At 57.7% G+C, this 15,915-nt stretch overlaps 1 protein-coding gene across 1 annotated transcript in view; it reads right to left on the reverse strand.

Annotated features, from left to right (window-relative positions):
* ANKMY1 (ankyrin repeat and MYND domain containing 1) overlaps nucleotides 1-15,915 on the reverse strand; it is a 43,767-nt gene that overhangs the window by 27,302 nt on the left and 550 nt on the right. The window contains 6 exon segments of the mRNA XM_053216037.1: nucleotides 1,356-1,619; nucleotides 1,726-1,942; nucleotides 3,663-4,135; nucleotides 9,925-10,068; nucleotides 12,680-12,866; nucleotides 15,650-15,803. Coding sequence (XP_053072012.1) covers nucleotides 1,356-1,619; nucleotides 1,726-1,942; nucleotides 3,663-4,135; nucleotides 9,925-10,068; nucleotides 12,680-12,866; nucleotides 15,650-15,786 — 1,422 coding nt within the window. The 5' untranslated portion in view covers nucleotides 15,787-15,803.

Genomic DNA, 15,915 nt, shown 5'->3' on the forward strand with positions numbered 1-15,915 from the left:
ACCAGTGTTTTAAGTGTACAAATAAAACCCTTTCTGGGGCTCTCGCTGCCTTCACCAATAATGACTGAGGCTTCCCCTGCGGCCAGGGTCCCCCTGGAAGATGCTCTGGGCTTGGAGAGGCTGTGGCGACAAAGTCAGCCCCTGTCCCCAGAAGCTCCCGGCCGAGGGGCAACACAAGGACCGACACAGTCTCCCCCCGTCCCCATTCCTATGATCACATTGAAACTGAAAGCTGGTCGTGACTCTGAGGTCACAACCTCTGACCAGGAAGGAGAGGGCACTCACAAGGCACACGTTAACGCTGCTATGAAAACAAACCCTCCACCGCAGTCTTCCTGCAGGGATGTCGCCTCCCTCCTCCCAGGGACCACCCCCCCCCCGCCCCGCCTCCCGCACACAGGACCATCCAGGGCAGCAGGGCCTCCGGCGGGCTCCCCGCGTGCACCTGCTCACCACACGCTGGGGCCCCGGCCGGTGTGCCCCCACCCACCCTGGACTCTGATGACCTGGTGCGGCCACACGTCAAGAACCACAGGCCGGGGAGAGCCGGGGCCCTGGAGAGGCAGAGGTTCAGGGAGTGTCTGGCAGCTGAGGGAGGCTGTGCACCATGGGCACAGGCCGGGGTGCAGTAAGAGCCTTTCCCCGAGGAAGAGATTCAGGAGCCCGCGATAAGGTGAGGGAAGGACCCCACCAAGGGGACACTGTCCAGTGCCATCCCCTCACCCACCCGGGAGGGACCCCGACCACGCTCAGAGAAAGCCCCAGCCCCTCCGAAGGCTTTCTCGGCAGCTGTCAAGGCCGGGCGGCCTCGCGGGGCTGACAGTTAGGGTCCAGGGTTTCCTGAGGGGTGGAAGCGTGCCCCCTGCAGGCACTGCCCCTCAGGCCGGTGCTCAGAAGACAGACACCAGGGTGCCCTGTGCTGTAGGAAGCCAGCCCCTGGGCATCGCCCACCCCGGGCTGGGAGGCCCCCAGTCCGCACTGGAACCAAGCGCCAAGAGATGCCACCGTGGTGACAGAGTGGTTCCTCAGTGAATGAGACACGGGACCTCCGTGTGATCAGCAATCCTATTGCTGGGCCTATACCCAAAACCACCGGGAGCAGCTCACACCAATGCCTGCCTGGGGAAGCTCCAGGCGACATTATTCACGATGGGCAAAGGCAGGCCTCACTCCTTCCCTCACTCCCCGACCCTGTGATTCCTTCCCTGAAGCCCGCAGGAGGGGTCTCAGAGCCCCAACCACTGCGCATGGGGCTCACGTGGGACACACATCCCTAGATGTCATGCCGGCCCCGTCCCCCACTCCGACTCCCCGCCCGCAGGCCTCAGTGTCTGCTCACCCCATCTGAACCTGACCTGTGCAAGGCGGGGGGAGGTGCACTGCTGGGTGGAGAGACGGACAGGCGGATGGTAGACGGGGCACGGTGCTGGAAGCCGCAGGGCCACGGGGCTGACATGGGACTTGGGCGCCATCCTCTCAGCGATGTTGGGCTTAAAGGACGTGGACGGGTAGTAGAGGAGGAAGCACATGCTGAGCGGCGTGAGGCCCTCGTCCGTGTACTTGTTCACGTCGGCCCCGCTGTCCAGCAGAAGGTTGACAATGTCAGTGTGACAGTGAACCTGGAGGGAGAAGGCCAGCCTCACAAGGACGGCAGGCATCCCAGCAAGGCCCCTGCTGGAGGACGGTGGCCCCACTGAGGGGAAGCGACCCGGCACTGGGACTCACGGTGGCTGCAGCGAGCACAGTGTAGCCCTTGGCATCGGCCACGTCGGCGCTGGCAAGGTCATCCCTGAGGATCCTGTAGACCCAATCGTAGTCCCCTTCCTCGGCCCGCAGGATCATCTCCTTGGAAAGCTGCTCCTTGGGCCCATGGTGCGCAAAGCCGCTCCGGTTCCCCTCCAAGATGGCACCCATGTTCCAGCTGGTGTGGGCCTTCTTGTTCCTGGAGACACAGCGGGGACCCTGGGCATCCCTGGTTCATCAGTCTCTCCATTTGTGCTGGGGAAGGGGTTCTCAAGGGAGGGACCCTGGGCGGGAAGGAGGCCAGGGATACCCATGGGTCCGGCACTCAGCACCAAGTACTCACATCCACTTCTCACTCACTCTGCTATTTGAGTAGAGAGTATGCAAGTCCCATGGCCCATTCACCACCACGTACTTCAGCCTCCTGTGCACACATAACCTCCTTCATGGTCAAGAACCTATAGATTTATGGCAGCTTCTGTACCCAACACTTATCAACAATTACTGGCTCAGTTGACGTCTGAATGATGGATGGGTGGATGGGTGGATAGATGGAGGGATGGAGGGGTGGAGAGATGGATGGATGGATGGATGGATGGATGGATGGATGGGTGGATGGGTGGACAGAGGTGTAGATGGCTGGATGGGTGGATGGGCAGGTGAGTGGATGGATGGGTGGATACAGGGATGGGTGGATGGGTGGAGGGGTGAAGGGGTAGAGGGAGGGATGAATGGATGGATGGGTGGGTGGGTGGGTGGATGGGAAGATGGAGGGGTGGGTAGATAGGTAGAGGGGTGAAGGGGTGGAGGGGTGAAGGGGTGGAGGGATGGAGGGATGGAGGGGTGGATGGAGGGGTGGGTGGATGGGTGGAGGGGTGGAGGGGTGAAGGGGTGGAGGGATGGAGGGATGGATGGACAGATGGAGGGGTGGGTGGATGGAGGGGTGGTTTGAGGGGTGGATAGAAGGGTGGGTGGGTGGATGGAAGGATGGATGGATGGGGGTAGATGGAGAGATGGGTGGGTGGGTGGATGGACAGATGGAGGGGTGGGTGGGAGGATGGGCGGGTGATGGAGGGGTGGTAAATGGATGGGTGGGTATATGAATGCACAAGTAACCACTTGTGCTTACAAAACCTGGATTCTAAAATACTTTAGTTATATCTGAGAACAAAGTTTAGTAAATGAAAATATTCTTAAAATTTTTAACTTAAAAAAATCAGTTTTCATCAGGTGGCTGCCTACTTTTCCAGGGCTGGACTGGGTTGGGGGTTTGGAGACTGGGTTGGTCTTTGAAGACCAACGGAGCAGCTCCACGCCTTCCCAGACGTCGAGAAGCCAGAGGGTCAGCCAGCCCCCAGCCCACCCCTACCCGGCTCTCCCACCCTCGGCTCTCTGCTCAGCCCCGCTCTCATACATCTCTTCGTGTGCACCTTGTGTGCAGACATGACCCACAGAGGCTGGAGCACGGGCTCCGACCTGCACAGAGCAAACACACGCAAGGTCTCAGAGCCAGGATTTGAACTCGGCTCCATCAACCCAGCTGACCCTATTCCACAGCTCCTCCCAAGGCTCTACACTCTTCTAGGGACTGCCCTCACTCCGTGCTCCCCAGCAACCTCCGGACCACTCCTTCTCCCGAGAGCAGGTGAGCAGGATCCCAGGCCCCTGTGCAGACATCGATGCCACAGCACCCGCCTGCATCTGCATGCTCACAACCCAGGGCGTGTGTCCCAGCTCACCGGCCCCACACGGCTCTCCCTCCCCCTTCGTCGTTGCACTGCCTCAAACAGGAGAAGCACCTTTACGTGAACCCAAGAAATAACCCTGCGAGTTACTCAGCCAGGTGCGAGAGGCCTCCCAGGAGCCCAGCCCCGAGCACGGGCCCGTCATGGGAGGGAAAGAAAGATGGGGCAAGTTACCTGTATTTGTAGGTTTGCTTCTGGATTTTGACCATCAGAGGGGTCTCATTTTTTATAAACCAGGGCTCTTCATCCTCAGCAAATGGAGGAATGTCATTAAGGAAGATTTGGGCATCTAATTCTTTGCGGAAAGAGCAGGTCATGGGCAGGTGGCTGTTGTCGGTCGAGTAAATGTGCATTTCTGGAGGCAGAGTCAGGTCATCGTTCAGAAGAAACCGCTTATAGTCGTAGAAAAAGGGGTCCTGTCCCTCCGGCTGGTCCCGGTCCACCTTCTCCTCATCCGAGAGGCTGAGTCTAGCAGGAGAGTGAGTGAGGAAGCCCGAGTACTCGGGGTAGTTGTGGATGGAGAAGCTGCAGGGAACCTCCGTGCACAGCTTGATGAGGTGCTCCCGGACCCACAGCCCGACGTCCTGCCTGCCGTCCGGGTAGGTCTCCACGCCCGGCCCAAACCGTTGGTCCGCTTTGTACAGCCCCTGCGAAACGAAAGTCACCAGGGCAAGAGACGTTGTTCAGCAGGGCCCTAAGCTTTGCAACCGTTTTCTCAAAATCAAAGAAAAACAAAATTCCAGGAGAAACGTCGTCATTCAGTCAACAAATACTTACGGAGGCCGCGTATGCACCCGACATGGTGTCCCAGAGCAAACGTGTAAATATGGAATGCACTGGGGGAGAAAGGTGCTTCGGACCCGGGGTGGTCAGCAGTGGCCTTACCGGTAAGGTGGGGACATCACCGGGAGTCTCAAGGCGGAAGCGTGTCAGGGATACCACGTGTGGGCTCATTTCAGGGAACCCCTTGTAGCAGTGACATTGTGGGCCCAGCCCAGCCACCCGGGGCAGCGGAGATGCGGGGCCCTGGGTCAGAGAGACTCTGGCAGGTGTGACCTGAGGAGACAGGTGGAGGGAGGGGGGAAAGGGAGCTAACCCCCCCGCTTCCCATGAACCCAGCAGAGTGCAGTGATTTCTGGGCCTCTCGAGGCCCTTCCGCTGGGTGGGGTGGTCTGTGCTGGGTGGGGGATGTGTGGCGAGGGGAGGGCCAAGAGGGCCTTGGATGAAAGGTAATGCTGGGCCCACAAAAAGGGACGGGAAGCTCGGAGAGGGGCCCGGCTTCCCAGGAGAGCTGGCTCTGAAGGGCATCCGGAGGTCACTGGGAGCCGCAGCAGGGACCTCTGTGTCACTCCCTGGTGCCACGGCCTCGCCTGTGACCCTGGGACCGGGCCTCTATCTCAGAGCCCCGGGCTTGCAGACTTACTTGGGGTGTAAGTCTCTGAGCTACACAGTCCCCCACAAGAAGTTCACAGTCTAGAGCAGAGGAAAGAACATGAAAGGAACAGTAAGACACGCCGAAGAGGACTTCATCGTGCAAAGCAGCTGGGTGGGGACGGCAGAGGCACTTCCGGGAGAATCTGCCGAGTGGCAGTAGGGCACCGAGTGCCGCCGCGGTCTGTGAAAGGGTCGGGGGCCGGGGGGAGGCGGTGCGCATTCATGCTGGCAGCGCCGGAGCGTCACCGAGGCAGCGGAAGCCACAGGATGGATGGGCCGAGAAGGAAGACTGCGGACGGGGCAAGGAAAGGGGGTGCAGGGAGGCAGGCGGTCGGAAAGGCAGCTGCTGGGGGTCTGTGCGGAGACCAAAGGCGTTCATGCCCCGAGAGCTGACCCAAGAGCTCCATTTCTAGGATGCTATCATAAGGACATAATCTCCTCAACATCGTAAGGAAACAATCCCAACGTGATCAAAGCTATAGTCACACATACGTTCACAACAGTACGTCTAGCAGCAAGCTCTTAATAACGCTAACGGTTACGTTACTAGTAAAATATAATGGCAGTAATGTCGACGGTTAAAGAAAGGAGAATGTGTCTCCAGGACACTACACGCCACAGGCTTAAAAAATTGCCTTTGATATCATTTACTTTGTGACCAAACAATCCCCCTCTAGGAACGTATCCCAAAGATCACCGACAAAAGCGTGGAACCATTAACTGGCGAGACCGTCACCAGGGCGCCCCTCGGCACCACAAAGGCCGGAGGAAAGTGCGCGTGTGGTTGGCCCTTCCCGAGCAGTGAGGAGGGGGTCTGGGCTGTCGGGAGGAAGGGCAACCACAGGCGGCCCAGGGAAGCGTGCAGGGTGCACATCCCACTGCCTACGTGGGGAGGAACGTGTGTGCACGTGTGCTCCTGGTGTGTAAATGCAAAGAGGAAGCTGTACAAACAATCCCCGGTGACGAGAGAGGACTCCGGATAGAAACAGTGGAAGCTGGACTCCTGTGGGGGAACCCTGTTTGCTAGATTTGCCTTCAGAAAAATATCCATTTTTTACTGAATTACCAAACTAAATTAAAGCGAGATGGTAAAAATCAAATCCTAAACAATAAAAGCAACACAAGTGAACCTAGCTCTACCTCCAGGCAGCACGGACGGACAGTAGCTCACGTGATTGGATTCCACCTTCCCAGTGGGATGGGTCCCAGGGACAAAAGGCAGGAAAGGAGCCCTGAGTTGTTTTAGGAGGCACGGCGCTGGAGCTAATGCTATGCCGTCATTCTGAAACCGTCATACATGTTTCACGGGGGGAAATAAATCGGAAATTTGCTAACGTTAGAAACAAAGATTTTGAAGACTAATTGGAAAGACGTGCAAATACGACACCATGGCTGTTGAGTAAAAAGCCCTGTACTCCCAAACTGGAGCCGGAGACGTCTGTATGAACTGACGGTGTCTTTTCTCATTTAGAGAGAAAAAAAAAAAAAAAAATCTAGATCTGCTACTGAAAAAGCCTACAAATGAAAACCAGCCAACACGATAGTAATAAACACCCAAACGGTGGTTTCTCCACACCACGCCCCATCTAGGAACCAGGCCAGGTCAACAGTCAATCCTGGGACCAGGGCAGGAAGTGTATGGATGAGCTGGGGTCTCCTTGCCCCAACAAAAGGCAAGAAAACCACCAGCACCTGGTGGAGCTATGCCTACGGCAAGAACCAAACTAAAGCAAAAACCAAACTCCCCCGACCAAAGAGTGACGATTTGGGCATCCAAAAGCGTAACCACCACAATGTACTGAGATACACCAAATAGACTAAAATCCGTGAGTTTCTACAGATCCGAGAAACAAACAAACAAACAAAAAACCCGAGTAAGCTCCACCGATCGCCATTGAAGAGTGTTAGGTAATCATCCACTTATTACCCTGACGAGGGGCAAAAAAGGAAAAGATCAAGTGTCATTTCGCCTTCCCCATAAAACTACCTCAAAGTAACCAAACGGTTGATGAAGGCTGTCGTAGACAAAAGAACTCTAGTTAATAAATGAAGGAGGGATCGTAGATTTAGAGTGTCACCAACTTGCGCCCTCTAATGAAATGACGGTCCGGCGATATTGTCCAAAATCACAACAAGTAAGGTGAGGAGGCCGTCGGAACCCACGGAAAAGGACTGCAGACACCAGCACCCACGGATCAGTCCCGACATCACATGAAGAAAGACGGCCAGACACGTGTCTCCGAGTGTGGTTTTTAACAAAGGTACGAAAGCAGCAGTAGAGAAATGACAGTCTTCTCGACCGATGGCACCGGATCAGCCGGCCGCCTACAGGTGGAGGCGGGGGAGGGGAGGAGGCCCAGCCAACCGCTGCTTCACGTGCAGTGCAAACATTAACTCAGAACGGATCCCAGACCTAAATGTCAGAGCCAAAACCATGACACGCAGAAGAGAACACAGACGAAAATCTTAGGAAACTTGGATTAAGCTAAAATTGCGTAACTAGGACGTAAAAAAGCAAGAACCAGGGAAAGAAAAATCGATAAGCCTATGAGTGGCTAAAATTAATTTTTTTTTCAACGTTTTTTATTTATTTTTGGGACTGAGAGAGACAGAGCATGAACGGGGGAGGGGCAGAGACAGAGAGGGAGACACAGAATCGGAAACAGGCTCCAGGCTCTGAGCCATCAGCCCAGAGCCTGACGTGGGGCTCGAACTCACAGACCGCGAGATCGTGACCTGGCTGAAGTCGGAACGCTTCACCGACTGCGCCACCCAGGCGCCCCTAAAATTAATTTTTTTAATGTTTATTTATTCTTGAGAGACAGAGATACAGCATGAGCAGAGGGGCAGAAAGAGAGGGAGACAGAATCCAAATCAGGCTTCAGACTGAGCTGTCAGCACAGCCCCGATGTGGGGCTCGAACCCACAAACCAAGAGATCATGACCTGAGCTGAAGTCAGCTGCTTACCTGACTGAGCTGCCCAGGCGCCCCATGAGTGGCTGAAATGAAAATAATAGACAACGCCAAGTGCTGACAAAGGTGTGGAGCAACTACTACCTTTGTATTTGGTGGCTGAAATGGAAAACAGTACCACTTTGGAAAACCCTTTGGAGGTTTCTTGCGAAACTGGCCACACACGTCACCTACGGCCAGCGATCCCGCTCGCAGTATTTACCCAAATGAAAAGATAGACGTGTGTGCACGTGAAGACTTGGAATCAAACGTTTTTAGCAGTTTTACTCAAAATAACCAAAAACGTGAAAGAACTCAAACGTGTAGCTATTGGCGAATCAGTAAAACACGTGTCTCGAATCCACACAACGGAATATACTAGCTCGCCGCAAAAGAAACAAATTGCTGCCATATGCAAATACGTACGAATCTCAAAAGAATCACGCCCTAAGCCAGAGAAATCGAACACGCAGGAACACCCATTCCACTGATCTGAAACAACGGAAAAGGGGACGTTGTGATGAAAAGCAGAGCAGCGTCACCGAGAGCTGAGGGGGTGGGGCTGGAGATGGAGTCCAGTATATATTAGGGGCTCGGACAGGGTACAATGCTTGCACACGAACACGCACACAAAACACCATATATAAATGTTTACAGCAGCTTGATTCATAATCAACAAAAGCTGGAAACGAGCGTCTGTCAGCTGGGAATGGAGAATGGCGCCGTGCACTCGGAACAGTGCTCCGCGCTAAGGAAGGAGCTGCGGACTCACCACAAGGCAGATGAATCTTCAATACGATCGCTAAGTGAAAGGCACCAGCCTCAAAAGTCTACCTACTGTATTTCACTAGCCTGGTATTCTTGCAAAGGCAAATCATCTGCAAAGCAACTGGCCAGGGCTGGGGTGGGAGGAGAGACCGGTCCCAAAGGGGCACCGGCAGGAGCGGAGAAGGAGCCGTCCTGTACATTGACGGCAGTAGTAGTCACATAACTCCACGCTCGTGAAAACCTTCACAACTGCACACTCAAGGGGGTGGACTGTACCCTAAGTTACGCCGTCCGGAAATAAAAGGAGGAAAGGCAACTGTTTCTGCAAAACCAGGAAGGTCCTCCACAAATAAAGACAAGCTTCAAGGGGTGCCTGGGTGGCTCAGTCAGTTGAGCGGCCGACTTCGGCTCAGGTCCTGATCTCACAGCTCGTGAGTTCAAGCCCCACGTCCGGCTCTGTGCTGACAGCTCAGAGCCTGGAGCCTGCTTCGGAATCTGTGTCTCCCTCTCTCTCTGACCCTCCCTCGTTCATGCCCTGTCTCTCTCTGTCTCAAAAATAAACATTAAAAAAATTTTTTTTTTAAAAAAGACAAGCTTCGAGACAATCTATGTGGAATGATCCAGCTCATGTATAAAAAAGTAAATATTACAGTGCATTTGCAGCTTAATCTAAAGGATACACAACTCCCTGCTCTGGAAAATGGGATCATGAAGCATCCTGTCTTCTCATTCTTGTTCCTTTTCTTTTCACGAACCTTATTATTGGTACCGTTAACGATCTTTAAAAATAAGGAAGTTACCACTTGTTACACAAATAAACTTCCCCAGGACCTAAGTATCTTTCTGTCCAGTGGCCTGAGCACACAGAACCCCGCCCGTCATCTGCATCAGGGGTGGCCCCGCCCCATCATCTGCACCCGGGGTGACCCTCCCCCCTCACCCCCAACTCCAGGGCGGCCTCACCTGTCACCCACATCTGGGGCAGCCTTGCCCCCTCACACCCCCACACCTCCCCTCACCAGGGGCACCCCGCCCCCTCACCCTCCTTCACACTCACACACCCCTTGGGGGGGGCCGCTCCTTCATCCTTCCTCCCCCCCCACCCCCCTCCCCCCGGGGCTGCCCCACCTCCTCACCCCCTGGCGGCCCCTCCCCCTCCCCTGGTGGCCCCGCCCCTCACACCCCGTGGCCCTGCCCCCTCACCTGCACCTGGGGTAGTCCTGCCCCCCCACCCCCACAGGGTGGCCCCGCCCCCTCTCCCCTGTGGCCCCGCCCCCTCACCTGGAAGAGCCTGGTCTTCAGGTACATGGTGCCGTAGCCCTCTCGGTAGCTGAGGTAAAACATGCCAGTGAAGCTGGAGCCGTCGGGCCACTGGTAGGTGCCCAGCCCGTGGCGGTGGTCCCGGTAAAACTGCCCGCGGTACGACTGTGAAGAGCGCTCAGTGACAGGCTGTGTCCGAGAAGCTGCTCCTGGCCACCCCCTGCCCCGGCCTTCCAGGAAGCCCCCCAGGTGGAGGCAGCCCGCCAGGCTGGCAGTGAGGCGGACCACAGGGGCACCTGGCCACGGGGCCCCTTCAAGTTCGGGGGCCGAACGAGTCTATGAGAGACGTCACCTATGTCACACAGAGCGGGTGCCAGGCGGTCGGGCCCCAGTGGCCCCCGTGTCGCCTGCCCTACCTCCGGTAGGGGAATCTGGAGAGGTGCCGGAATGGCCACCACTGCGGAGCAACGCCTGGGTTTGGGCCGGAGCCCCGACCCGGGCTCAGCTCCACGCCTGCCTGGGTTTATAGGCAGCAGGCTGGCGGGGACGGGGGGGGTGGGGGGGGGCCACGTGTGACCCCAGGGGCAAGCTATGGGCCTGCGCCGGAACACTGGTGTGGCTACACTGAGCCACGGACGCCGGCCTCCGCTCGTGGCCCAAGCCCCACAAATGCCGGTGGCGGGTCTGTGCCGGCCGCCTCCCTGCTGGGGCCTCAGGAGGGTCAAACAACGTGACGCCCATTGCGAGCTCTTCCCGTGCCAGCCAGCCGCAGGCCGGTCCTGCGACGCTCGGAGACGGCTCTGTAGGAACGGGACCCCAGGTGAGGGTGCTTTCGTGCCCTCCTCTGTCCCCTGGTAACGGAGAGGACTCCCCGTGGGGCTGGTGGCTGACGGACCAGGCACCAGTGACCAGGTCTGTCCGACCAGACGATGCCCGACCCCCGGCCCCGGCCTCAATTTGGGTTTGGCCACGGGACCCATGCCCGGGGCCAGACCAGTGTCCCCAGGGCCCCTCCTCTCCCCCAGAAGTGTCAGGCGTAGCTCCCACAGGCTCGCCAGATGGCGGAAGGTTAGTCTGGGCGCCAACACAGAGACGGGGAGAGAGGGGGCCCGACAAGGTCATCAGAGTCCCCGGACCAGCCAGGCCTCGGGCTGCAGAGCCCCGCTGATGGGCTTTCCCATCGTAAGAGCCAACGAAGGCCCTTTTCAGAGCTGCCTGGGTTGAACGTGGGCTCCGCCAGCACTTCTGAAGAGAATGTCGAGCACGAGGACACGCGGAGCAGAGGGGCATGAGGCCAGGGGCTGCCCGCTCCTGCCAACACCCGCACCACTTTGTGGGGGAAAACGGAGTCCACCCGACTCGAAAACAACCGTGTACGAGCGTCGGTCCGTACGCGGGAGAAGGCTCTCTGCCCCCCCCCCCCACCCCAGGAGAAAGCAGCATTGGAGGGAGGCCCTTCCACAGCCACCCCATCCGTCCCCACCCCGGCACTCACACCACGAGCTGCGTCTGACCGGCCAGGGCTGATGTGCTCGGGCCATTAACGCGTGTAGGGTCACCGCTGGTGGGTGGCACACCCTCTCGTCCCCCTGGCCTCTCCGGCCTGTGAGCTGTCTCGGCTGCACAAGCAGCTGCTCCGCCGACCCGGAGGTCCCGCCAGGCAGTAATGAGGCCGAGGCCCCGCCACCACACCCGCCCCCCGTGGTCTCCCTCACAGTGGAACCCGGGCTCCGCGGGACAGGCCGGCACGCCCAACCTCCCACAGCCACGAACGAGGGCACGGGACACCACGGCATGGGGTAAAAGAAAGAAACTAGCCGAGGACTGGTTTCAGTGCCAGTCCCGGAGCCACGGGAGTCAGCGCTTGAACCACCAGTGTCACGGTGGCTTGCACTCAACACAGGCTTCGGCCCCGGACTCCCGGTCACCCGAGGTCTGGAGGCTCGTCTGAGCTTGAGGTGCGTTCTGGGAGAGGGATCGGAGGGGGTGCGGGGGAAGGTTCGCCCCTGCCTGCAGCTGCGCCTGTCCCCCCGCCCCTGCCGCTCCCAGGCTCCGGCCCGAGACCCCGCTTATCAGGCCGCCCTGCTCTCCTCTGGCAAGCACGCCATCCTCCACGCACTGACACACCCAGCCCCGGCTGCTCTTCTGAGCCTGGACCCCACTGGGCCTGGATCTGAACGAAAGTACCCTACGGGGCCGTCTCCCCAGCTCGCGGTAGGACCCACGCTCTGGAAATCTCCCCACTGCACAAGCAGGCAGCCGCGGCTACAGGTGTCGGCCAGGCCTGTGGCCTGTGCCACAGGCCAGGCCGCTGTGCCCTCCCCCAGGCACCTGCGGAGCTCCCACAGGTCTCCGGGAGTCTCCGCTGGGGTCCTGGACGCGGCCTACTGCGTGGGCTCTGGAGCCTGCTCCCATCTGATTGCTAAAAAGATCCTTCCCTTCTCTTTAACCCTAAATACGATGCAATTTCACCGACGTACATACAGCTCCATGCAGTAATTTGAAGTTTTTGAACAGCTGCCCAGAGTGAGAATCTATCGTAAGTGACCCTTCCCAAGCCGCAGCCCGGGAACGCCCAGGCCAACTGCATGTGTGACCCTGGACATCTGTGAGAATGTTTCTCTCTGGAAGTTTCTGGAAGGTTTCTCTCTGGAAGGTAGAAAAGACACAAGCCCAGCACCCTTCCTGCCGGAGACGGGCAAGTCTGTCTCACACCCCTCTTAGAAGAAAAGAGACAGCCAGGCCCTGGCGGGGGACAGCCGCGGAAGCCACCTACCTCGCCCGTGGGCCAAGAGAATTCACCGTATCCCAGCTTCATGTCCAGCCCGAAGTCCCCTTGGTACACACAGCCGTCCCGCCACTCCTGCACGCCTCGGACCAGCTGGATGTAGGCCTCCTTCAGGTCCTGCTTCCTGGGGGGACCCTCGGACTCCTCTTCCTCCTCCGGGGCCTCTAGGATGTCCCTAGGAAGGTGAAGTGGGGGGGGGGGCGGCGAGGAAGATCAATGCTGGAACCAGCCTGAGGGGGGGACCACGTGCAGAGAACACACGCCGTCTCGTCTCTTCCTCCAACAATCCCGAGGCAGACGCTCTTGCCACTCCCATTTTGCAGAGCGGGAAACTGAGGCACGGGCATGCAGTGACTGCCCAAGGTCACACAGGAAGTGTGCAACCCCGAGTCTCTAACACGGGTAAAGGGCTGCCGGTGTCCTGGAAGCTGATGGGTTCCAGCTCCAGCTGTTTGCGGGGCCAGCCTTGCATCCACCAGCAGCCCAGAGCGCCGCGGCAGGGTCTTCCCCCCGGGGGCCAGCAGCCTGGCCCACAGCTGGGCAGGAGGCAGACACCTGGCAGGCACGCATGGACCAGTGGGTGGTCTGAACAAGGAGAGGGAGCTTTGGTCCAAGAGCAGCAGCCAGCTGCCCACTAAGAGAGACCGCAGGGATGGGCGGGTGCACCGCAAGGGGCAGAAAATGTTCACGAGGGCGAGCTGGCTTCTTTTCTGCTCTTGCTAAGAGTACAAATCCTGACCTAAAGGGGGACCTACCCCCAGCCCCCGTCACACACACGGCCCCCCTCTCTGCCTCCCTCTCAACTTAAGGGCTCTCTGGGGATGCTGTATCTCGATGTCTCTGGTCTACAGACCTGTGCCACTGTCGGGCTGATGGTCTAGCTGGGCTGCTGAAAGCATGGAAACCCCCGGACCTTGAGCCCCCTCCACCAGCCAGCCCTCAAATGCCAGCCGTGAGTCACAGAGGCTTCACAAAGCTTTGCCCAAAGAAGGGATACAGCTGCTGTGAACACAAAAATCTCCATTTGCCACTTTGTTATGCATTTGAAGAAAGAAGCCAGGAAAAACAGATACACACATGCAACAATGAAAAAATCTGAGGGCTGCGCTTTGGTTTGTTTCTTCTTTGGCTTATCTGTGCTTATGGGTTGAATTGTGTTTCCCCCCAGCCCCCAACACACACACGCGTGCGCGCACACACAGACACACACACACACTCTTACGTTAGAGCCTACATCCCAGGACTGTACCTGGGAGTGCATTTACAAGGTAACCAAGTTAAAGGGAGGTCATCAGTGGGGGCCTAGTCCAATGTGACTGTTGTACTATGACAAGGGAAAGAAGTTTGGACACAGAGGAACACACAGAGAGAAGATGATGTGTGGACACAGGGAGAAGACAGCCGTCTACAAGGCAAGGAGGGAGATCTGGAACAGATTCTCCCTCGCACCCTCAGAAGAAACCACCCTGCCCACACCTTGACCTTGGGCTCCAGCCTCCAGCCTGAAAGACAATACATCTCTATTGTTTAAGGCACCCTGTGGGTGGCACTTTGTCGCAGCCCCAGCAGACTAACGTGCCACTTTTCTTGCTTTGCCACAGGGCACACACACTACATGCTTAATTTAAAAATTAAAAAAAAAACAAACCTTTTTTTGAATTATTAAGAGGAAAAGGTAATGGACTATAAAAACATGAACAAATGGAAAATTTCCTCAAAAAGCCAAAGGAAATGACTTTAAAACAAAGCAAGAAAATTACCAACACAACAATCAGCCGTAAGGCCCTCTGTTGAGTCATTGGAAATGCCCAGCTGGCTGGCCGGGTGAGCAGGGTGGCCATGTGGTTCTGCCACCAGGCAGGCTCCCTGTCCCCGTGGGGCTCAGAGACCTCTCTCCTCTGTAAAACAGGGACTCTATCAGTCCGCTCAGGCTATTGCAAAGTCCCACAGGCAGGGAGCTTGAGCCACAAACATCCATTCTCATGGTTCTGGAGGGGGACACTAGACATCTAAGGGTGCCTGCAGACTCGGTTCCCAGACAAGGCCAGGCTCCTAGTTCACAGATGGCACCTGTGTCCTCATGTGGCAGAGAAAGAAAGTGTCGGCTTCTTCCTCTTCTTAGAAGGGCACTAATGTCATCATGGGGCCCCACAACTCTAAGCCTAATCACTCCCCAAAAGCCCCACCTCCAGGGCTGCGTGTGTCAGTGCGTGGAGGATGGTGTGCTTGCCAGAGAAGAGCAGGGCGGCCTGACAACCGGGGTCTCGGGCTGGAGCCTGGGGAGGGGCAGGGGGGACAGGGGCGGCGGGGGCAGGCGCAGCTGCAGGCAGGGCAGAGCTTCTGAGCCCCCCACCCCTGAGCCAACAGACCTCACGTGACGGTGACCAGGGCAGGGGCCAGGATGGCTAGGGCCCGAGCCTGCACTGAGCCTGTGGAGGAGCACCAGCCAGCAGGACGTTGGGGGTTAGGGCTTCAACACGAATTTCGGGAGTGTGAGTGGGGGAAGGGAGGCACAGTGCAGTCCACCAACAGGGACAAGTACAACAGGACTACAGGGAGGGTTTCACAAGATGCCCCGGTTAGGCCGGGAGGGCAGCCAGCCCCTGGCCCAGAGTAGGCCTGGGAGGTGTGGGCTCTCACTGTTAACACCATAGTGTGAAGCCGCCCGGCTTGGGAACCCTCGTGGCGAGGCTAGGCCAAAGCAGAGGGGCCTAGCTAGAAGGGAGTGTGGACATCTGGCCGGGGCGGGGGGTGTTGCATCTACCCCATGTTGTAATTTTTCTCAGTGGTTGCTGATACGACGCTCAGGTCTTCCTCTCTCTCCAGAGACTACTTTTTGAGGGGTAAAATAACTTTTAGGGGTTTTTAGCACCTGCCCCAACGCTGGATCCCAGCTAAGTCTGGTCCCCAGGGTGGGGCTGGGAACACCCCCCCCCCCCGGTAGGAGGGCCCCCACACCTTTTGGTAGAGAGCATCTCTAGGGTCCCCAGGAAGTCGGTGGCAGCAGGCTGGCCGCCCCTCCCTGCCAGCTGATTTTCAGAGATGTCATCATCTGGGACTTTATAATACAAGGCTGAGGGACACCCACTTTCCATGCCTCTGGCCTTCGAACCTGAAAGCAAAGCCAGGGACCCACATCCGCCCTCAGAGCTCCTGGCGGGCCCCGGGGACGTGCCCACAGCCCCACCCGCCTCAGAGAAACAAAGCCCCCCTCCCCTAACCCG

The sequence above is a fragment of the Acinonyx jubatus genome, chromosome C1 (assembly GCF_027475565.1).
Source record: "Acinonyx jubatus isolate Ajub_Pintada_27869175 chromosome C1, VMU_Ajub_asm_v1.0, whole genome shotgun sequence".
In the NCBI taxonomy this organism is placed as follows: Eukaryota; Metazoa; Chordata; class Mammalia; order Carnivora; family Felidae; genus Acinonyx; species Acinonyx jubatus.